Below are 24427 nucleotides of genomic sequence, written 5' to 3' on the forward strand. Positions count from 1 at the left end.
GGACTATGGTGAGATGTGGGGATATGACATACACTGAGAAAAGCACATGATGCAGCCAGCCAATCACAGCTCTCCTATATAAGCAGTGGTGCTGGCTGGGAGGAGGATCAGTATAGTGTGGAAGAGCTGTGAAGTGGATCTCTCTCTAGGTGGCATTGTCAGCAGCAGAGAAGTGTTACTGAGGCACATTGCAGAGCAGCTCATCTCCTGCCTCAGGCTGCCTGACCCCTTTCTAGGTACTGTACCATTGGGGTGTGTGCAGGGGGGAATGTCTGGTGACAAACACTACCCGAAGAGGGGCTGAGGGGGAGACCAGGGGTGCAGACACATGACACACAATGAGCAGCTAAGCATTTGCAGATCAGCTCAGCTAATAGTTGTGGTTTGCAGGGCAGAGTGTGGGAAAATGTAATGTGCAGCACTCACAGGAGGACAGACACTGAGTATAGGGGAGGGGGAAGCTGTATGCATGAGTGACAAGCTTCCAGTGCCAGCACTCATGGGTTGGGGAGACATCCGCAGGGCAGACTGGCCATCAGCCGAGGTACAGAAGCTGCCTTAGTTTCAGCAGTGGGATAGCATAGCGGTCTGCAGTAATAGCGGCCGTTGGAAGCTCCGCCCCTTGCCACGCCCCCTCATTGTAGATCAGGCTATGGTCTGGTAGAGGAAGTGGTTAACCTGCCCCAGTGTCTTGGCGCGATTTCTGCGCGCCATGTGATGTTGCAACAGCATACACAAAGCGCAGCAGCTGCAAGTGAGGTGAGTGGTGACTAGTGATCCTCCTGAGAGTGTCTGGCAGCGTTTAGACCTTGCTCATGTGGAAGGCAGGATAAGTTGTGGTGCAGCTGTCTGTGTCCCGCCCCTGAACTAAGGCAGAACACTCGTGCTGGCTCTGCTTAACATTCAGTGTCTGGCCCCAGACTGAGCCAGCCGATCATAGAGTGAGCTGCTGTGAGGTAAAAGCCCTGTCCTCCTCTGCCTGCTCAAGTGCCCATCGCCTGAGTCACTGGCTGGCTCCACGTGGTGTGTGCTGGCTCCCTCTGTAAGAAACAAACAGGAAAGCCAGGTACAATAGGGAGGAAGTGTACTGAGGATTGGAATAACGAGGGGGGGGGGGGGGGCTGTGTGTGTACAGAGGAATAGGGGGGGGGGCTGTGTGTGTACAGAGGAATAGGGGGGGGGGGGGCTGTGTGTGTACAGAGGAATGGGGGGGGCTGTGTGTACAGAGGAATGGGGGGGGCTGTGTGTACAGAGGAATGGGGGGGCTGTGTGTGTACAGAGGAATAGGGGGGGGGGGCTGTGTGTGTACAGAGGAATAGGGGGGGGCTGTGTGTGTACAGAGGAATAGGGGGGGGGGCTGTGTGTGTACAGAGGAATAGGGGGGGGGGCTGTGTGTGTACAGAGGAATGGGGGGGGGCTGTGTGTGTACAGAGGATTAGGTATGGTGGGCTGTGTGTGTGTATAGAGGAATAGGGAGGGGTGCTGTGTGTGTGTACAGAGAAATGGGGGGGGGTGGGCTGTGTGTGTATAGAGGAATAGGGAGGGGTGCTGTGTGTGTGTACAGAGAAATGGGGGGGGGGGGCTGTATGTGTATAGAGGAATAGGGAGGGGGGCTGTGTGTGTACAGAGGAATGGGAGGGGGGCTGTGTGTGTACAGAGGAATAGGGAGGGGTGGCTGTGTGTGTACAGAGGAATAGGGAGGGAGGGCTGTGTGTGTGTGTACAGAGGAATAGGGAGGGAGGGCTGTGTGTGTGTGTGTGCAGAGGAATAGGGAGGGGGGCTGTGTGTGTGTGTGCAGAGTAATAGGGAGGGGGGCTGTGTGTGCAGAGGAATAGTGGGGGTGCTGTGTGTGTGTGTGCAGAGGAATAGTGGGGGGGCTGTGTGTGTGCAGAGGAATAGGGAGGGGGGCTGTGTGTGTGTGTACAGAGGAATAGGGAGGGGGGCTGTGTGTGTGTGTACAGAGGAATAGGGAGGGAGGGCTGTGTGTGTGTACAGAGGAATAGGGAGGGAGGGCTGTGTGTGTGTGTACAGAGGAATAGGGAGGGAGGGCTGTGTGTGTGTGTACAGAGGAATAGGGAGGGAGGGCTGTGTGTGTGTGTACAGAGGAATAGGGAGGGAGGGCTGTGTGTGTGTGTACAGAGGAATAGGGAGGGAGGGCTGTGTGTGTGTGTACAGAGGAATAGGGAGGGAGGGCTGTGTGTGTGTGTGTGTACAGAGGAATAGGGAGGGAGGGCTGTGTGTGTGTGTGTGTGTGTGTGTACAGAGGAATAGGGAGGGAGGGCTGTGTGTGTGTGTACAGAGGAATAGGGAGGGAGGGCTGTGTGTGTGTGTGTACAGAGGAATAGGGAGGGAGGGCTGTGTGTGTGTGTGTACAGAGGAATAGGGAGGGAGGGCTGTGTGTGTACAGAGGAATAGGGAGGGAGGGCTGTGTGTGTACAGAGGAATAGGGAGGGAGGGCTGTGTGTGTACAGAGGAATAGGGAGGGAGGGCTGTGTGTGTACAGAGGAATAGGGAGGGAGGGCTGTGTGTGTACAGAGGGATAGGGAGGGAGGGCTGTGTGTGTACAGAGGGATAGGGAGGGAGGGCTGTGTGTGTACAGAGGGATAGGGAGGGAGGGCTGTGTGTGTACAGAGGGATAGGGAGGGAGGGCTGTGTGTGTACAGAGGGATAGGGAGGGAGGGCTGTGTGTGTACAGAGGAATAGGGAGGGGGGCTGTGTGTGTACAGAGGAATAGGGAGGCGGGCTGTGTGTGTGTACAGAGGAATGGGGGGGGCTGTGTGTGTACAGAGGAATGGGGGGGGGCTGTGTGTGTACAGAGGAATGGGGGGGGGCTGTGTGTGTACAGAGGAATAGGGAGGGGGGGCTGTGTGTGTACAGAGGAATAGGGAGGGGCGAGGCTGTGTGTGTGCAGAGGAGACGTGGGGCTTTGTGTGTGCAGAGGAATAGGGAGGGGGTGGGCTGTGTGTGTATACTGAGGAATGATGTGGGAGAGGGGGGATGTGTGTACTGAGGAGTAGTGTGGTAGAGGGGAGGCTGTGTGTACCATACTGTAACTTAATATGGGGATCTGCATATACTGAGGGATAGTATGGGAGAGGAGGATATTTGATTTGGAATGTAACATGCAGTGGTGCACGCAGGGGGGTTATCGGAGTACCTACCTGTGTGAGGAGAGGAAACTGATACCGGAAGCCAGGAGGGAGGGAGGGCGGGTGCTCAAACGCGTCTACTGCAGCGGTTGAGGGCAGGCCCCTAGAAACGTCCCTGGTGCCACCAGACGCTATGCAGTGCCACTGACTTACTGTATGTATGCTGTTGCTGCTTGAAATGCTGTCAATGTCAACAGCACAGGAGCGGGGATGGGTGGGGGGGGGGGGGGGGGGGTGACAAATTAGCAGATTCAGTCTCATACCCAGCAGAGATTAGTGTGTGCCCATGTCATGCACAGGAGTGCATGTACTCTGTCCCGGCCTGTCGGAAGATGGCACTGCACATTGAAAGCGCACATGCCCAATCTTCCTAAATATCACTGGAAAGAGGATTGCCGGCCAAAGAGGAACCCACTTCCCGACGCAAAAAGGTGGGAATCAGTTGCCCCCCCCCATGCCCCCCTGGATTTGATAGGCACCCCCCTGTGTAGGTCTTAACTGTTTCACAGCGCTGCAGGTTTTTTTTTTTTTTTTTAAAGCAAATGTGGATCCATGCACTTATTCCATTACCGCTGCCTGGTGTGGCTCTCTACAGCCCTTATTGCGGTTCACAGCAAGAGCCCTAACCTTGGGATTATCTAGGACAGCTGGAGCTGTGGAAACATTAGGGAGACACCAGTGGTTGGTGTATTCTGTTTAAAGGGAATCTTGCAGCTGGAGCCACCATCACCGATCATGTTCACTGTGAGCCATGGGCTAGTGAGAGCTCAGGCATTTGCAAGACTAAACTGGCAGCAACTGACATGGGCAGTGGGAGAGGGTGATCCAGCCAGCGCAGTCCTGGACAGTACAAGCTATAAAGTGTCCAGTCCTGGACAGTACAAGCTATAAAGTGTCCGTCAAATGTTTGTCCCAACATTTGGTTCCCAGGCCAGCAGGATTTGTGTTCTGCATGTGTCCTGAGACTAAAGGGAGACCTGACTTGAGAAATCCACCAGTTGGAGCCTAGGCCTGATGTATGAAATGTTTTTATATTTTCTCTTACGTCCTACAGGATGCTTGGGTCCATATTAGTACCATGGGGTATAAACTGGTCCACCAGGAGCCATTGGCACTTTAAGAGTTTAATAGTGTGTGCTGGCTCCTCCCTCTATGCCCCTCCTACCAGACTCAGTTTTGAAAATGTGCCCGGAGGAGCCGGTCACAGCTAGGGAAGCTATACAGAGCTTTTCTAGTAAAGTGATTTTATAGAGGTTTTTTTTTTTCTACAGAAGGCTGTTGGCAACAGCCTGCCTGCAGGAGGGGACTAAGGGGGGGAGCAGTGTCTGCCCTGCGGGGTCTGAGCCACTGTCTCCGCTGACTGGACATTGAGCTCCAGAGGGGATAGATTGCTCCCCGTCGCAGGGGAACGCTCACCCCAGCAGCAGGCCGCCACCCCCTTGCAGAGCTGAAGTGTGACGAGTGAGTCACCGTCCCCCCTAAATAGCAGGGAGTCGGTGTGAAGATGGCGGCTTCAGGGTAGGAGCGCAGTATTAACTGCGCTCCCGGACGGCTCAGCAGTACTTCAGTGCGGCGCTGTGAGGGGCGCCCTGAGCCAGCGCCTGACACTACACTGACCAATTCTGCCTGTCGGGGTCTGCGGATTTCAGCCAGCACCTAAAATCCTCAGGCCAGTATAATCTTGAAGAGCGGGAAGATGGCGCCATCCTCAGAGCGGACCCAGCAGCGTTTCAGCGCCATTTTCCTGCCTGCAATTGGATGCAAGTGGAAGATCATTCCCTCAAGTGCAACTCCAGCTATCTGTACGGTACCAGGGTATTGTAGAAGGGAGGGGAGGCTGTGAAAGACTGTGTTGCCTATTAAGGGACAGTCAGCTCAGGTTTAGGGTCTCCTTATACCTGTAATAGCGCTGTGTATGGGTTGTCTCCAATCTCTGTGTCTCTCTGCCATTCTTGTGGGGAAACTCTGTCTGCCCAGTACTCTGTGTGTATGTGGTGTGATTGGTGTGTATTAGCAAACATGTCTAGAGACTCTGTTTCATTTGCTGCAGAGGATTTATCTTCTCAGGAAGATCCCATCCCATGTAACCAGGATTGCACTGTTGTAGCGCAGATCCCAGCTAGAGAACCAGAGTGGTTAGCCTCTCTTAGGGGGACTATATCTCAGATTTCTGAAAGGGTTGCTAGATCTGAGCAGGCCACTCGGGTACAGCAATACTCTATGGTTGTATGGTCAGATACTGCTTCCTCAGGGTCCCTGCAAGTACATTCTCACAAACGTGCACTTGCCAAGATTATGTAGGATGACACGGACACCGATTCTGACACTGCGGACGGTGACGGGGATGTTTTTCGAGGGGGGCGGCATCACTTGCAAAGGGGGTGCAGTTGATGATTGAAGCCGTACAGGATGTGTTGCACATTTCTGACACAAATCCTGAGCACGTTGAGGAGCCCTTTTTCCCGGACAGTAAAAAGGCCCCTCTCCCCTTCCCAGCATCTAAGAAATGAAATGCTATCTTTGAAAAAGCCTTGGAAAATCCTGAAAAAAAATTCCATATCCCTAAGAGGGTCTTGGTTGCTTTTCCCTTCCCAGAGGAAGATAGAAAGAAATGTGAGTCTTCGCCGATAGCTGACGCCTAGGGAAGCCAATCCCGGGCCATTTTTTCAATCCCGGGTATCTGTGCTGAGTGACGCGGTAGCGGAGCGAAAGTACCATGCCCGAAGCATGGCGAGTGAAGTGATCCATGCGAGGAGACGCGGTACACTAATTGGTGTTCCCGGTCATTCTACGAAGAAGACGACACCAAAAAAACATAAAATACTCATGTAGACCCTTTGTCCATGTCGACCTTTTGTCCATGTCGACCTAAGGTGTGTCGACTAATTGGTGCCGACCTAAGGTATGTCGACCTTTTTGCTGTCGAACCTGAGTCCCTGACCCCAATTATCCCGTACTTGGACGATCTCCTCATAAAAGCGAGATCAAGAGAGCAGTTACTGAACAGCGTATCAGTTTCACTGAAGGTGCTGAATCAACACTGCTGGATTCTCAATATCCCGAAGTCGCAGTTGGTTCCTACGACTCATCTGACTTTCTTGGGCATGATTCTGTATACAGACCAGAAAAAGGTTTATCTTCCAATAGAAAAGGCCCAGGAACTCATGACTCTGGTCAAGAACCTATTGAAACCAAAACAGGTATCAGTGCATCAATGCACTCGAGTCCTGGGAAAGATGGTGGCATCATACGAGGCCATCCCCTTTGGCAGGTTCCATGCGAGGACCTTCCAATGGGACCTACTGGACAAATGGTCCTGGTCACATCTACAAATTCATCAGTTGATCACCCTGTCCCCCAGAGCCAAAGTATCTCTTATGTGGTGGCTGCAGAGTGTTCACCTTCTAGAGGGCCGCAGATTCGGCATTCAGGACTGGATCCTGGTGACCACGGATGCGAGCCTCCGAGGTTGGGGAGCAGTCGCACAGGGAAGAAATTTCCAAGGTCTTTGGTCAAGTCAAGAGACTTGTCTTCACATCAACATTCTGGAACTAAGGGCCATATACAACGCCCTACGTCAAGCGGAGACCTTACTTTGCGACAAGCCAGTTCTGATCCAGTCAGACAACGTGACCGCAGTAGCTCATGTAAACCGCCAAGGCAGGCGGCACAAGGAGCAGAGTGGCAATGGCGGAAGCCACCAGAATTCTTCGCTGGGTGGAGAATCATGTAAGCGTACTTTCAGCAGTGTTTATTCCGGGAGTGGACAACTTGGAAGCAGACTTCCTCAGCAGACACGACCTACATCCAGGAGAGTGGGGACTTCATCGGGAAGTTTTCGCACAGATTGCGAGTCGGTGGGTACTACCCCAGATAGACATGATGGCGTCTCGCCTCAACAAAAAGCTACAGAGGTATTGCGCCAGGTCAAGAGACCATCAGGCAGTAGTTTTTCCAGTCGGACTATGTATTTCCTCCTCTTCCCCCTCATACCCAAGGTGTTGAGAATGGTAAGAAAGAGGAGTGAGAACAATCTTCATTGGCCACGAAGGACCTGGTATCCGGATCTGCAGGAAATGCTCACAGAAGATCCGTGGCCGCTTCCTCTAAGACAAGACCTGTTGCAACAGGGACCCTGTCTGTTCCAAGACTTACCGTGGCTGCGTTTGACGGCATGGCGGTTGAACGCCGGATCCTAGCGGAAAAGGGTAGTCCGTATGAGGATGCAATGTAGTCAATATGCCGGCTGTTGGGATCCTGGCGGTCAGTATGCCGATGCTGGAATACTGTCAAGCAAGGACTATTCCCTCTCCTGGGGGTCACGAACCCCATAGTGGCTGAATATAACCTTGTGCCGGGATCCTGACAGCCGGTATCCCGGCCACCAGCAACTCAACCCACTAAAATGGGTGCTGTGCATGTATGATCAATTGTGAATGTGTGTTCAGCAAGACCACACATGCGTACAATACCCAGCAGCTCTCAAAGCACATACAGGCTTCTTTCTGTGTCCCTGACCCTGCATGTAATCCTTAATACGGGATGTAGTTGGCTTCCTGGCTTTTGGGATGCCGGCGCCTGGAATCGCGTGTCAGTCGGAAAAATATCATGCTACACGTTGCCATATATTCACCCCATGCGCTTGCCCGCTGCACATGCACATTCTCTCCCGTGCGTGCGCATATTCGCAGTTGCGTGATGGCACCTCCACGGCCATGCACTCGAGCGTGTGGTATGTGCATTTACGGTAGAGTTTGTGCGTCTAGCGGGCGACTCAATCGTTACATAATAAATCTAAATAGTATGTTTTATAGGTAATGTTCCCCTTAATAATAACTGTAAGTTTGTTTAATATGACTGGTTCATGGACTTGGGAATCCTTCTTTTCATGATACAAAGGTTGAACAGTGGTGTCTGGTACCTAACCGAAGAGTATTTTATTAGTAACAATCCGGTGTTGGTTAGGTAAAGATTAATCGCTCCTGCGTATAGTTATGTCTATTAGTAGTTTCTGGACATTTACTATATTTGCGGTTCATGCATGCGGCGGGAATCCTGAGATTCCCTCCCACCTGAGCTGTTTGTAATAGTCACAGCCCACCTGTTCAAATCCACCTATGACCTTTTGTTACAGTGCAGAGAGACATTCTTGTGTCCAATGAACAATGCGATTGTAGGGCCCTTTGTAGTGTACTGTATGTTGTGTATATAAAGGCCACTGTCCCCAGACCGGCCAGTACTCTCTCTCATCAACATTTATCTCTGATAATTGGAGGACTGGATCCGGTTGCGCTGGCGAGTGTTCCCCGTATGGTATGTTTCTCTGTGGCCACTTTGTTACCCATGTAATGTTAGCCATTCATTCTTATAGGCCCTACACACTGGCCGATATAATGAAAGATATGAACGATCTCGTTCATAAATGAACGAGAACTCGTTCATATCTTTCAGTGTGGAGACTACAGCGATGAACGATGCGCGTCCCCGCGCTCGTTCATCGCTGATCTCCCGTCGGCTGTGCATGCAGGCCAATATGGACGATCTCGTCCATATTAGCCTGCACTTCAATGCAGCCGGGTGACGGGGGGAGTGAAGAAACTTCACTCCCCCCGTCACTGCCCCCCCGCCGCCGGGTTGCTCGTCGGCCGTATCGGCCGTCGGGCACCTCGGCGGCGAATCGCCAAATGAGTAGGGCCCTTTAGTCTATGTATTTGTGTTTGCGATTGTGCCGCTATTGTATATTCATGTGTAGTTATTCTGTTAGATATTAATGTTAGCCTGTAGTGTATGAAATGTTAACTGTGTTTCCCCTTTTGATATAACTAAATCTCGTTAGTAAAGGTTTAGGAGCCTTAGCAAGGAATTGTGTGTTTATTACATTGCTGAGGGTATTCGGAGCGTCTCAATCGCTCAAGCAGCTTTTATATTAACAAGGTTAAGCAGCATTATATCGCTACAGTATTTCAGTAGTAAGGTTTACAGTATAAACTCAATCTTTCAGTGTGTTGCATACAAGGTTTACTGAGTGTCATCCCGTGAGCGTCTGCGCCGCTCGTGTTCCCCTCGCGGTCACAGCGTCCGCTACGCTAGTAGCATAGCATTACGGTAGTCGGCCGCCTATAGCGTGTTCGATACCAAGCGTAAAGCTGTGAGTGAGCGTGCCGCTCGTGCGTCTCGACCACGGCTAAGCGTCTGCTACGCTAAGTGCGTACCCTTACGGTACCCCATACGCCAATTGCGTACTGAGTCTCTTACCCACATATAGTGAATGTTATAAGGTAAATAATCAGCTTTATCACCCGATACTGGTGAGAAGACCCATGCCGGAATCCTGACTCCTCTCACAATGCCTGAAACCTGTCTGTTGGCATACCAAACGTAATTATGCTGGGGAGGCTTGGGAATAGGCTATCGGAGGGGAAGGAGGGGTAAAGTTTAGTCAGTAGGGGATGTCTTAGGGTTAGGTTGTGGGGGAAAGGCTTATGTTTAGGTAAGTAGTGGGAGAGGGTTAGTAGATTTTTCTGCATAAAATTATGCTTTGGTGTAGAGTTCTCCCAATTCCAGGATTAGTCTTTACCATCCGAGACAGTTGGCATAAGTTGTAGTTTATCAAGGGGCGTCTGTTTCATTCAAAAATTTGTAATGACTCCCCTCCTGGGAGCAACAATATAGCAATATTGGTCTTCCCACAATACATGAATGGTGAGCAGTGGAAATGTGTTCTGTGGAGTGATGGTGAATCACGCTTCTCTGTTTGGCAGTCAGGAGTGCGAGTCTGGGTTTGGCAGATGCCGGGAGAATGGTACCTGCCTGACTACGTTGTGTAAACTGTGAAGGTGGAGGAGGGATAATGCTATGGGGCTGTTTTTCAGGGTTTGGACTAGGCTCCTTTTCTCCAGTGAAGGTCAATCTTAATGCTTTAGCATACCAAGACAGTTTGGACAGGGCTATGCTTCCAACTTAGTGGCAACAGTTTGGGGAAGGCCCTTTACTATTCCAAGATGACTATAGTCCTTGCGTTATGCACTGGGGTACAAAGACACGGTTTGATGAGTTCTGTGTGGAAGAACATGACTGGCCGCACAGAGCCCTGACCGCAACCCCATCGAGCACCTTTGGGATGAACTGGACCGGAGCTTGTGAGCCAGGCCTTCTCGTCCAACATCAGTGCCTGACCTCATAAATGCTCTACAGAATGAATAGGCCCAAATTCCCATCGAAACGCTCCAAAATCTTGTGGAAAGCCTTCCAAGAAGAGTGGGAGCTGTTCTATTTGGAAATTAAGTACCTGCTCCATATGTATTGGGATACAGTGTCCATATAGTGTATATGCAGAGGTGCCCAGCTTCATATTTGACGCAATGTGTGCTCATGCATCTGTATGTGCATGTGTGTGGATATTATTTGACATCAATTAAATCAAAATCTGTGTGTGAGTGCTTGGATTGGTAATCATGAATGCTAAATATATAAATATTTGTACTTGCCCTTATTTTTAAAAGTTATTTGAAACTAAATTTTGATTTATTTTTGTTTTTGACTTTAAAGGGTGTTCTGTGAAATCTGGCAGTACAGATTTATACTGAAAGCAGTTCTAAGTTAAACACGGACTAGTCTGTGAAGGAGCGTGTCGTGGATTACGGCTGAAAACAATCTCGTTTCTGTCCTCTTGACTGACTTGACTGATTCCTTTGGGAATGCAGAAGGAGCTGTAGATTATGGTGGCCCAGCGAGGGAATTTGAGAGACTTCTGATACAGTTTTGCAAATCTCCAAATAATTTGAAGGACAAGATAATTCCAATATTATTATTTTTTTTTTTAACTATATATCAACTAAATATATATTCAATTGCAACCATTAACCATGAGTTACTCTTTTTGTATTTTCCTCTGTTTATGTGTTAATTTCATATTAATCGAGGCAGTGGAAGATATTCAAGAATATTTTCTTTCACTAAAGTCAAGCTGTACTATTGCAGAAAGGGCTATTTTTTCAGTGGATATAAATTTTTTGGAACATCTACATAGAAAACTTGAAAGCCATTTAGAAGTTTTAATTGCAATGCTCATTGCATGTCACCATTTTATTAGCGGAAACAGTACTTTACTTCCAATGCTAGAAGACATATCTCAGCATACAGTTTTGTTAATTGAGGATATCCAAACCAGGATCAATCATTTATTTGACTGTAATCAAACACCTGGATATTCTGCTCCCCTTCTAAGTGTCGGTGTAGGTAGGCCAAGGTAAGTTTCATTTTCATCAACGTATTCTTCTTGATTGTAAAAATGCTCTATAATAAGAAATATCAAGCTGAAAATATCACTTTAAGTTTGTGCTACCAGCCCACTGCCAGTGTGTACCCAGCATTAGGCTGCAGAAGGGGATGGTTATAGTTAGGTAGCTGAAATGGACAGTTAGGGTTAGGCTGTGGGAGCGGTGAGATAGTGCTAGGGTAATAATAGTGACCGTGATCCATTGGAATTTTTACTGTCAGGATTATACTGAACAGGTGCCAATGGGTGGGACCCTTCCATACTCTGTGTTCCTGGCGAGTTATTTTACTGTATTTTATGAAGTTCTGTCAGTATGTTTTCACATTCTGCTCCAGGTCATAAATTTGCCAAATATCAACTTTTAGCTTTGTTTTAACAGAATAATATGATTAATTATTATCTATTTTGTGATGACACCTCGACTATTTTCTATTCATAAGTGATTGGCAATGCAACCATGGATTGTATGCTTTTCAGGCAAGGTCTATTGTTATTTGAATAAGTGTTAAGTTTAGTCCATTTTTCTGTTTTTTCTGTGTCATTTTCACAATAACACAATTACATTTGCAGTAGTCTCTTGCACCTGCATAAAAGTGTGTGATTGTAGCTACATATATTGTAAACATTCCCATATGTTATGATGTGTTACAAGTTATGGTTATTTTTCTAAAAAGTTAGGTTTTTGGCATTTAGAATCTTGTATTACAGGTTGAGTCTCCCTTATCCAAAATGCTTGGGACCAGAGGTATTTTGGATATCGGATTTTTCCGTATTTTGTAATAATTACATACCACAATGAGAGATCATGGTGGTGGGACCCAAGTCTAAGTACAGAATGCATTTATGTTACATATACACCTTATACACACAGCCTGAAGGTAATTTTAGCCAATATTTTTTATAGCTTTGTGCATTAAACAAAGTGTGTGTACATTCACACAATTAATTTAGGTTTCATATACACCTTATACACACAGCCTGAAGGTCATTTAATACAATATTTTTAATGACTGTGTATTAAACAAAGTTTGTGCACATTGAGCCATCATAAAACAAAGGTTTCACTATCTTACTCTCACTCAAAAAAGTCCGTATTTCGGAATATTCCGTATTTCGGAATATTTGGATATGGGATACTCAACCTGTATAAAAATGCACATTTGTTGACCGTTAATTTCAGGACTAAAATGAAAACAAAGATGTACTGATTAAATCTTGACTAAAACGAAACAAAAACCAATACTAAAATGTGATTTTACTTTAAATTTATTCATTTTTTAAGTAAATGACTAAGACAAAAACTAAATTGAAAATACTTGTCAAAATTAACTATGATGTAAAGGATGTGACATCTCTGGCACTAGCTAGTGCGCCCACTGTGTAAGGGCCACTACTCTGGCATAATGTGTGTAAGGGGAACTATTGTGAAGCATAATGTTAATAAGGGTCTCTAGTGTGTGGTGTATTGTGACTAAAGGACACAACTATGTATTGTAATGTGAGTAAAGGGCGCTACAGACTGGTCGACCCGCCGCCAATACGGCAGACGGGCGACCTGGAGGTGGGTGGGGGAGAGGTGACGGGTGGAGTGAATTTTCTTCACTCCCCCCGTCACCCGGCTCTATAGCAGTGCATGAAAATATAGACGAGCGTCCATATTGGCCTGCATGCACAAGCGACAGAGCACTAACGATGAACGAGCGCGGGGCCGCACATCGTTCATTGTTGGTGCCTCCACACTGAAAAATATGAGTGGTATTTCGTTAATTAATGAACTAGATCGTTCATATCTTTCACTGGTATCGACCAGTGTGTAGGGCCCTTAAGGGGCAATTCTACTGTCTGGCATAATTTGAATTGGTTGTGCTCTTGTGGGGCCATGCCCTTTTCACACAAGACCACACCCCATTTTTAACACGTGCCTTTCCTTTTTCAAATATGACAGGGGGGCAGTCATCTACTGTGCCAGGTGCACTCCAACCTTTACATAATTTTATTTTGTTTCTGAAGATAAAAAGCTTTTTAAAGTGTTAACAGAAGCGGTCTTAAGATGGGAGGCATTTGATATAAATAGCACGGCGAGCGCAGTGAGCCTGCAAGGGACTCTTTTGTGCTCACCCTGTTGCCAGGATCCTGGCGCCGGTATCCAGAGTGTTCGCTTACCGTAGTAGACCCTTTAAGATATTTATCTAGTCTTTAAAAAGGCATAGGTAAATGAATGCATATTTCGATACATATACTAAAGATAGGTTATGTGCACATCTCTTGTGCAATTATAACAAAATTGTGTCTATTACAAAACTTTTTTTTGGAATATGTGACAAAGGAAATAACTGCTGGTTAATGTGGGCATTCACCGGTACAAGTGATCATTATCTGAAACTTGAACCTGACACATACCATCTGTAAATTATGCCGATTTTTGGCCATATATGCCTTATATTCAAGATTCGGAAACACTAGTACAAGAATAAGCCCTTACTGCTCGTGTCCAAGTACCCTTTTTAACACCGTAATTGCCTCTCCAGATGTAAATGTCAAAATGTTACAAATGTGAATATTGTTTTATGAGCAAGTTCTGTGCAAAATCGCACAAGAGATGTTTATGCAAATGTACAGAGTCTGAGTCATTCACTCAAGGGTGTTATGAAACAGACAAGTGTTTATTAAAGCTGATAGGTAGATAATGATATGATACATTTTCAAAAAGTGAATGACTACTTTAAAAAAAAAAATGTGAGGGTTTCGGCCTGTGAAACACATTCACAAATTCTTCAAGATCTCACAACAGTATTTATTAATGTTTTTTTTTTTTTTTAAGGTTCATTGTTTCTAGAGAACAGATACAATATTTGTGGGAACTAGGCTTTTCGTGGATTCGAATAGCAACTTGCTTAAACATCAGTGTTTCAACTTTGTACAGAAGACGACAAGAACTAAACTTGCCTACATCTTCTGACAACAGATTCAGTGATATATGTGATGATGAACTTGATCAGCATATCTTGAGTTTTCTAAATTCCACACCAAATGCTGGAGAAAGTTATATTCAAGGTAGTCTCAGAAGCCGAGCACTGAGAGTACAGAGGTGGAAAATTAGAAGGAGGCTGCAACTTCTGGATCCTGTTGGCCGAGCTGTTCGTAAAAGACGGGCTATTCAGCGTAGAGTTTATAGTGTACCAGGTCCAAATCATTTGTGGTAAGAACATGTTGTTGCAATCGCGCTCCCAGGGCTCGATCCTTCCCGTCAGGATCACAGAATATTATACCCGCTAGGGACACCAACACCTAAATCCTGAACAGGATCAGGACACCAGCGCCGGAATCCCGTCAGGATCCAAATCTCTGGATGCCAGAGGAGGTGAGTATGTAGCCGAGGGTAAGGGGGAGTGTTTAGGCACTTACTGGGGGAGGTTAGTGTTAGGTTGCGGGTTGAGGTGGTAAGGGTTAGGCACTAAGGGGTAGGGTTAGGTTTAGGCTGTGTGGAGGTAAGGTTAGGAACTAGGGGGTGAGGTTAGGGTTAGTCTGTGGGAGAGGAGTGTTAGGCTGCGGAAGGTGGGAGGTTAGGGTTAGGAATTAAGGGAGGAGGGTTAGGTTTAAGCTGCTGGGGTTTAGGGTAAGGCACTATGGGGGAGGATAGTGTTAGGCTGCAGGAGGTATAGGGGGGTAGCATACTTGCTGAGCCCGTCGGGATGCCAGTGTCAGGATATTTACTGCCGGCATCCTGATGGCCAGGATATTGTATATAATCCATTGTAATCAGCTGTGTGCACTTTCATTTAGGCTTAATAATCCAATAAACCAGAACCTATTTTTTTTTTTATCATTTTATTTTTTTGGTCTACTGTACACAATGTAATGGTGTGAATAGTAATTCTACTACTAGTATTATTTTATTGATATAAAAAGGGATTACTAAACTAAAAATATATTATATATCCCACCCATGTAATGTAAACTTTTCTTTTGTACTCGACAAATAAAGCATTAGTTGGTTTGTATATTAACTGTAGTCTGTCAGGGTTTGCTATTGATAATAACTTCAGATGGTAGAAAAAAAAACCTCTCCAAATCTGGTATAGTTGACACATTGTACCTCATTCAGATGTGATTGCTGTTTCTATCCTTTAGCTTTTTCCAATATATGCATATACAGGTTGAGTATCCCTTATCCAAAATGCTTGGGACCAGAGGTATTTTGGATATTGGATTTTTCCGTATGTTGGAATAATTGCATACCATAATGAGATATCATGGTGATGGGACCTAAATCTAAGCACAGAATGCATTTATGTTACATATACACCTTATACACACAGCCTGAAGGTCATTTTTGCCAATATTTTTTATAACTTTGTGCATTAAACAAAGTGTGTCTACATACACACAATTCACATATGTTTCATATACACCTTGTATACACAGCCTGAAGGTCATTTAATACAATATTATTAATAACTTTGTGTATTAAAGTTTGTGTACATTGAGTCATCAAAAAACAAAGATTTCACTATCTCACTCTCACTCAAAAAAAGTCCGTATTTCGGAATATTCCGTATTTCGGAATATATGGATATGGGATACTCAACCTGTACTTGCAAATGTGAACAGCAATCTGAGCATAGATCTGCCCACTGCTGCCTCCTAGCTGGCATACAAATACTGATAAATCAGTACCATAGTTTCATATGGGTGCGTCACAAAGATATAGTGCCTCTGTAGACATGCAGGCTATGCTTCTCTCCCCGAATGCAGCGATCTCTCCAGTAGCAAGGTAATTAATAGCTGATCATTTATGCATGACCAGAAAATGCATTCTGAACATCCATGACTCATGTGTTCACCCAATCACTCCAATTTACCACCACGAACACTGTCTAAATGGTGTTTGCGACTGTTATCATAATTCATGCACTGTGCATGCGCATTGCAGGTCTGAGGTATGCACATTTTGAAAAAAGAGACTGATGTGCCTGCTGCAGCTGTTTTGCAACTAGATAAGAATGAGAGCATTGTTCTTAACGGTATATACTTAAGGATGTATCCTTTGGTTAATTGTTCCACAATATTTAACCTAGTTACAGTATCACCTTTGTGTTAGTAGGTGCTCACAATTATTAAAAGCCCCTCATTTCTTAAGAAACGCATAAACTTAAATTAGACAGTTGTATAATTTTGAGTAGCAATATGTGATTTTGTTGAAAACAAGGTCATCATAATAACCATTATTTTTTTTCCTTTCTTTCAGGCATATTGACAGTAACCACAAGCTAATCTCTTGGAGATTTGTGTTCCATGGTTGCATAGATGGGTTCAGCAGAAATATAATTTATCTTAAAACTGCTACAAACAATAATGCATCAACAACACTGCAATTATTTCAAAAAGGTGTATCAAGGTTTGGATTACCATTACGAGTAAGAGGAGACATGGGTGTTGAAAATATTAACATAGCACGTTACATGATTAACTCAAGAGGACCTAATAGGGGTAGCTTCATAACTGGCCAGAGTGTTCACAATCAACGGATAGAACGCTTATGGGCAGAATTAAACAGAGTTGTCATCTACTACTTTAAAGATTTATTTTTATGGATGGAGCATAGAGGAATACTAAATACTAACAATGAGTGCCATCTCTTTGCTTTGCATTATGTATATCTGAGAAGAATTAATCATGCAGTAACAGAATTTGTTGCACAATGGAATAATCACCTTATGAGCACTGAAAGATACCATTCCCCAATGCAGTTATGGACAGCTGGAATGCTTCATAATCCAATGTTTGACACAGAAGTAAACATCGATGAGTATGGCATAGATAACTATGGCTCTACAGCCACAATAGAAACAAATAATAATGTTGTTGTACCAGACAATACCATTATATTGGATGTAGATGAGATGACAAACCTTTGTCTACAATTTGATCCCACAACAAATGATTTTAACCACGGAGTTGAACATTTTAAGAACACCTGTGATTTTCTTGAACGTCTAAATATAATTGTATAAAGATAATGATTTTTAAAAAAAAATTAAGAACTTTATTTGTTAAACATGATACTGTTACAACATTAAAATAAATTCAATCTCTGGAAGCACTTTATTTGCACTTTTATTCATTTACTAAAAACCTGCTTTATCAAAGGCACGCAATATTTTTTCACCTTGATCCTCTAGAGGACACTGGAGTACATACAGTACACTGGGGTATAGACAGGTGGATAAATATATCCTGACACTTAAAATTTCTTTAAATAAGTTTAGCTCGCTCCTCTCCCTCTATACTCCTCCAAGACCATTTTAGATTAGTGGTTTGAGTGAGCTGGATGTTTCCTGTGCTCCAGCCCCTTTTTATACTTTAATTTTTAATTGCTTCTATCAAGGCTGCAACAGGCAGATTGCAAGCTGCTGCTGTCTGTCTGCACAGTAGGAGCTACAGGCAGGCCCCGCCATGGCTTCCTGAGGACAGCATCCAGGGCCCTGACCACAGGATCACCGGACCCTGGTGACCCACCACAGCTTACAAACCCCTTGGGGGGCACAGACGCGTTCATTTGCCCAGTTAGTAGACACAGATACCGAGTTAGACACAGATACCGACACGGATACTGATTCCTGTGTCGACTATAATGATGCCAGATTGAATCCTAAACTGGCTAAGAATATTCAGTACATGATTGTGGCAATAAAGGAGGACCCTGAAGTTCCTGATACGAGGGTCTGCATGTATAAGTGTAGGAAACCTGAGGTAACGTTCCCTCCCTCTAATGAACTGAATACTCTTTTTTTAAAAGGCTTAGGAAAATCCTGACAGTTTTTGCTTTACAAGAGAATTCTGCTGACTTATCTATTTCCCTCAGGGGACAGGAAAATGTGGGAGTCAACCCCCCTCTGTGGACAAGTCTTTATCCCGTCTGTCCAAAAAGGTAGCTCTTCCGAGTCCGGACACGACAGCCCTGAAGGATCCTGCGGATCGTCGACAGGAAAGCACATTGAAATCGATATGTCTATACGGGGACGCTGCTCAGACCTACCGTGGCGTCGGCATTGGTGAGTAGCACTATTGAAAAGTGGGCGGATAATTTATCCACTGAAATTGATACCCTGGACAGGGATAGCATTCTCGTAACTTTAAGTTACATAAGGGACGCTGCAGCATATCTGAAAGACGCTGCAAGGGATATTGGCATTTTGGTATCACAGGCCAATGCCATGGCAGTCTCGGCTAGGAGGGCATTGTGGATTCATCAATGTAATGTTGATGCGGACTCAAAGAAAGCTATGGAGACTCTGCCGTATAAAGGTGGTGTCTTGTTTGGTGACGGCCTTGCATACCTGGTATCTACGGCTACTGCGGGTAAATCATCATTTCTACCTTATGTCCCTTCACAGCAGAAGAAAACGCCTCACTATCAGATGCAGACCTTTAGGACCAATAAGTACAAAAGAGGTCGAGGGGGCTCCTTTCTTGCTACTAGAGGTAGGGGAAGGGGTAAAAGATCACTTGCGGTGTCAGGTTCCCAGGAGCAAAAGCCCTCCGCGGCTGCTGCAAAATCCTCCACATGACGCTGGGGCTCCTCTGCATGAGTCCACTCAAGTGGGGGCACGTCTTAGGCTTTTCAGTCAGGTCTGGATTCGATCGGGCCTGGATCCTTGGGTATTAGACATGATAACCCAATGTTACAAACTGGAGTTTCAAAACGTGCCCCCTCAACATTTTTTAAAATCAACCTTGCCAGCGTCTCTCCCGGAAAGGGAGGTAGTATGCGCAGCCATACAAAAGCTGTGTCAACATCAGGTCATTGTCACAGTACCACCGTCACAACAAGGAAAAGGTTTTTTTTCGAGCCTGTTCATGGTATCGAAGCCGGATGGCTCAGTCAGACCGATTCTGAACTTAAGGTCTCTCAATTTCTATCTGAAGAGATTCAAATTCAATGGAATCTTTTTGGGCAGTAATCCCCAGTCTGGAGGGTGGAGATTTTATAGTGTCAGTAGACATAAAGGACGCGTACTTACACGTCCCCATTTGCCCTCCGCATCATGCGTACCTGAGGATTGCGGTTCAGGATTGTCATTACCAATTTCAGATGTTGCCGTTTGAGCTTTCCACGGCTCCAAGGATCTTCACAAAGGTGATGGCGGAAATTATGGTCCTCTTGCGCAAGCAAGGAGTCACAATTATCCCGTACTTGGACGAACTGCTGATAAAGGCAAGATCAAGGTAGAAATTACTAGAACACGTCACACTCTCCCTGAAGATTCGACAGCAACATGGTTGGCTCCTGAATTTGTCAAAATCACAGTTGGTTCCGACAAAGCGGCTGTCGTTCCTGGGCATGATTCTGGACACAGAGTTACAGAGAGTTTTTCTCCCGGTGGAGAAAACTCTGGAAATCCAGAACATGGTAAAAGGGATTCTGAAACCGGCAAGGGTGTCGATTCATCAGTGCACTCAATTGCTAGGAAAGATGGTGTCGGCCTACGAAGCCATTTCCTTTGGCAGGTTTCATGCCGGGGTTTTTCAGTGGGACCTGCTGGACAAGTGGTCTGGGTCTCACCTGCACATGCACCGAAAAATAGGTCTGTCTTCCAGGACCAGAATCTCTCTCCTGTGGTGGCTGCACAGTCCTCATCTTCTAGAGGGATGTAGGTTCGGGATCCAGGATTGGATCCTGGTGACCACGGATGCAAGTCTCCGAGGATGGGGAGCAGTCACACAAGGGGAAAATTTCAAGCGAAAATGGTCAAGTCACGAGGCTTGTCTGCACATTAACATTCTGGAATTGAGGGCCATTTACAACGGTCTTCGGCAAGCGGAGAATCTTCTTCAAGATCTGCACATCTTGATTCAGTCGGACAACAGCAGAGGTGTACATAAACCGCAAAGGCGGAACAAAAAGCAGAGAGACAATGGCAGAGGCCACAAAAGTTCGCAGCTGTGCGGCGTTCCTCATTCCAGGAGTGGACAACTGGGAAGCAGAACTTCCTCAGCAGACACGATCTCCATCCAGGGGAGTGGGGTCTTCATCAAGAGGTCTTTGCAGACGTGACATGTCATTGGGGAATTCCTCATGTAGACATGATGGCGTCTCGCCTCAACAAGAAACTTCGGATGTATTGTTCCAGGTCGTGGGACCCTCAAGCAATAGTGTTGGACGCCCTGGTGACTCCGTGGGTGTTTCCGTCGGTCTACGTGTTCCCTCTGCTTCCACTCATCCCGAAGGTGATAAGGATCGTAAGAAGAACAAGAGTTCCGGCGAAACTAATTGTCCCAGACTGGCCAAAGAGGGCCTGGTATCCGGATCTTCACGAGTTGCTCATAGGAGATCCGTAACCTCTTCCTCTACGAGAGGACCTGTTGCAGCAAGGTCTCTGTGCATGTTCCAGGACTTACCGTGGCTGCGTTTGACGGCATGGCGGTTGAACGCCATATTCTAGCCCGGAAGGGGATTCCCAGTGAAGTTATCCCCACTGTACTACAGGCTAGAAAAGAAGTAACAGCGAAGCATTACCACCGTATTTGGTGAAAATATGTGTCTTGGTGTGAATCCAAAAAGGCCCCTACGGAGGAATTGCAACTTGGGCGTTTTCTCCATTTTCTACAAGCTTGTGTGGATGCGGGCCTTAAACTAGGCTCCATTAAGGTACAAATTTCGGCCTTATCAATATTCTTTCAGAAGGAATTGGCCTCCCTCCCTGAGGTTCAGACTTTCATGAATGGGGTGCTGCATATCTAGCCTCCTTTTGTGCCTCCGGTGGCACTGTGGGATCTCAACGTGGTGTTACAGTTCCTGCAATCTCCTTGGTTTGAACCTTTACGGAAGGTTCAGTTAAAATTCCTTACTTGGAAAGTGGTCATGTTATTGGCCTTGGCATCCGCAAGGCGGGTGTCTGAGTTAGTGGCCTTGTCTCACAAGAGCCCCTATTTGATCTTCCATGAAGACAGAGCGGAGTTGAGAACTCGGCAGCAGTTTCTGCCAAAGGTGGTTTCAGCTTTTCACATGACCCAACCTATTGTGGTGCTAGTGGCAACTGGCGCCCTCGTGGACTCAAAGTCTCGGGATGTGGTCAGGGCTTTTAGAATCTATGTAGCCAGAACAGCTCAGATTTGGAAAACAGAGGCTCCGGTTGTCTTATATGCTCCCAACAAGATTGGGACGTCTGCTTCCAAGCAGACTATTGCGCATTGGATCTGTAATATGATTTAACAGGCTCATACTACGGCTGGATTGCCGTTACCGAAATTGGTTAAGGCCCATTCTACCAGGAAAGTGGGCTCATCTTGGGCGGCTGCCCGTGGGGTCTCGGCGTTACAGCTTTGCCGAGCGGCTACTTGGTCGGGTTCAAACACTTTTGCAAAGTTCTACAAGTTTGATACCCTGGCTGATGAGGAACTGTTGTTTGGTCAATCGGTGCTGCAGAGTCATCCGCACTCTCCCGCCCGATCTGAAGCTTTGGTATAAACCCCATGGTCTGTGAAGTGTCCCCAGCATCCTCTAGGACGTAGAAGAAAATAGGATTTTAATACCTACCGGTAAATCCTTTTCTCTTAGTCCGTAGAGGATGCTGGGCACCCGTCCCAGTGCGGACTCTATCTGCAGTAAGTGGTTGTAGTTTTTGCTTGTGTTACACATTGGTTGTGTTTGGTTATAATCAGCCTGTTGCTGGGTTTTTGTTCATGCTGTTGACTGGGTTTGGTTACAAATGCCATGTTGTACGGCGTGTTAGTGGTGTGAGCTGGTATATATCTATGGCGTTAAGTGCACATCTAAGCATGAAATTAGACTTCCTAAACTTAAACGTTTCGGTGGAACCCCTGTAGCTAGGTTTCCTGAAACTGATGTCGAATGTGATCATATAGTGATCACTGTTACCCAAAGTCTCCCCAACTTTAGTATTTGATATAATGTCCACATTATTAGTAATTACTAGATCCAGGGTAGTTTTACCCCTAGCTGGGTCCTGGACTAATTGAGACAAGTAGTGATGCCTAAACGTATTTAAAAACCTGCTGCCCCTCGCTTTAGCACATGAATCGTTACTCTAGTTTATATCCAGGTATTTAAAATCCTCAATCACAAGGATGTCCCCCAATCCCGCAGCCGTTTTGATTTGCTGCAATAGTTGTTCTTCCTCATGTATGCTAATATCCGGCTGGTTGTAGCACGTGCCTATGACTAGTTTTGCATAAATTCCCCCACTTGAGATTTCTTCCCATAGTGACTCTACATTATCGCCAGTTTCCTCATAGATAACCTCCTTTAGGTATGGTTTAACATAAAGACATACACCACCTCCTCTTTTGTTAGCCCTGTCCCTCCTAAAAAGAGAATACCCCTCTAAGTTAGCAACCCAGTCGTGGAGTCGTCCCACCATGTTTCCGTAATACCTGTCATACTCAGCCTTTGATGCTAACAATTCCAATTCCCCCATTTTACCTGCTAGACCAGGCATTTCCAACCACGGTCCTCAAGGCACACCAACCGTGCAGGTTTTAGTGATTTCCAGGCTTCAGCACAGGTGACTTTATTAGTAGCTCAGTTATTTTGATTTAACCATCTGTGCTGCAGCCTGGATATCACTAAAACCTGCACTGTTGGTGTGCCTTGAGGACCGTGGTTGGGAATGCCTGTGCTAGACTATTAGCATCTGCATACAGGTTGCTGAGTATACCACTGCATTGCTGTGCATTACTCTGCTGCATTGTCCCTCTCTAATGTACTGAGGATTTAAAGTTCATAGAAAATTCATCTGTATTACACTAGCATAGAAATGTTGCTGCTTAATATTAGCAAGTTACCGGTGTATCTGCTATATTCTACCCACAATGCACTCCTCTCCAGGTTAGCACAACTTGAAAAAAATTAATCGTTTATTTGTGTTATAACAGTGGGATCCATTCTGATGGTAATCTGGTTCCAAAGCGCAAGGTCACACAGTGTGTGAAACAGGACTTCTGCACTTTGGACACATTCTGTAGCTCCACATTTACTTCTTATACGATGTATTAGAGTTATGACCTGCACCCAGGACCTGACAATTGTATTTCTTGAAAATTTGCTGTACTTACGATGAAACTCCACATTCAGTAAATTACATGCACTGCACAGCTTCCACGGCGACCTTACAATGTATGTTCAGTAATATGTTTACTAGATTATAACACCACGGATAAGTATTTTGGTGAAACCATGGCTACCTTCTGTGGGGTAAATTGACTAAGATGGGGTTTGTTTTTTAGAAACATTGATGTTGCCCATACCAAACAGATTGTAGCTATTATCTTCATGTTACGTAGAATCTGGTTGCTATGGGCAACATCACCAGTTATATAAAATAAATATTAAAAAATCTCCCATCTTCATAAATTTAGTCCTTTGCACCTAAATAGTGTAAGGGTTATCATTTAATGCCTCTTGACTCTGAAGTGATAGGGCCATGTGAGAGTAACCTCAACACCTGGGTGTATCAGCATTATTATTAGAATTGTTCTGTATTCCCTATGGAGTAATAAGCTGAGCTCTATCTGTTATAGGACTAAATTACCTTATATTGCGTTTGTGCCTTGACCTGTGGATACAACGTGCACATTCTTCTGTTACAGCGGTGGGTATACCCACCCCCTTGACTAGAAATGGAGGGGTGTTTCTTGCTAAACTTGCGAGTCCTCCATCCCAGTGCAATACTGTTAGGCAGAGGTATCCCACAGACAGCACTGTTATCCAGGTTTTGGATGTTATACTAGTGCAGCGCTGGATTCCCTATGTTGGCTGTAAAATTTCTATAAAGTCAAATTTAAACTTGGTCCAGGGATAGAGGGTCAAGCTAAGACAGGGCGCAGCCAATCCATCCTGCACCACTGCTCGGATGGCTGTCCTGGGAGGGTTCCTTTGTATATCTGACCTCCCCATTGATACTGCCACCTTCGCTTTTGAAGGACAGCCCTTCACCTCGGGTGTAGTATGGTATGCCGACGATTGGACTCCCGGCGA

At 45.9% G+C, this 24427-nt stretch overlaps 1 protein-coding gene across 4 annotated transcripts; it reads left to right on the top strand.

The window, feature by feature from the left end:
• Window positions 1-108: 108 nt before the first annotated feature.
• On the top strand, window positions 109-17527 carry LOC134958379 (uncharacterized). 4 transcript variants are annotated; one of them, XM_063940935.1, is made up of 4 exons: window positions 109-236; window positions 10698-11397; window positions 14249-14626; window positions 16676-17527. In XM_063940935.1, the coding sequence occupies exons 2-4, from the start codon at window positions 11015-11017 to the stop codon at window positions 17439-17441; spliced, it is 1527 nt and encodes a 508-aa protein (XP_063797005.1). In that variant the 5' UTR covers window positions 109-236; window positions 10698-11014; the 3' UTR covers window positions 17442-17527. The 4 variants fall into 4 exon arrangements, 3 of the variants coding, with proteins under 3 accessions (XP_063797005.1, XP_063797004.1, XP_063797006.1); XR_010186981.1 differs by lacking the exon at window positions 109-236 and adding an exon at window positions 854-1066 and having other exon boundaries at window positions 14249-14788; XM_063940934.1 differs by lacking the exon at window positions 109-236 and adding an exon at window positions 880-1066.
• Window positions 17528-24427: the final 6900 nt, after the last annotated feature.

This window comes from Pseudophryne corroboree, chromosome 9 (assembly GCF_028390025.1).
Source record: "Pseudophryne corroboree isolate aPseCor3 chromosome 9, aPseCor3.hap2, whole genome shotgun sequence".
NCBI classification, from domain to species: domain Eukaryota; kingdom Metazoa; phylum Chordata; class Amphibia; order Anura; family Myobatrachidae; genus Pseudophryne; species Pseudophryne corroboree.

Coding starts and splice junctions, on each gene's coding strand:
- LOC134958379 (XM_063940935.1), top strand. CDS start 11,015: ATGAGTTACTCTTTTTGTATTTTCCTCTGTTTATGTGTTAATTTCATA. Junction 11,398..14,248: donor GTCGGTGTAGGTAGGCCAAG/GTAAGTTTCATT, acceptor TTTTTTTTTAAG/GTTCATTGTTTCTAGAGAAC. Junction 14,627..16,675: donor CCAGGTCCAAATCATTTGTG/GTAAGAACATGT, acceptor CCTTTCTTTCAG/GCATATTGACAGTAACCACA.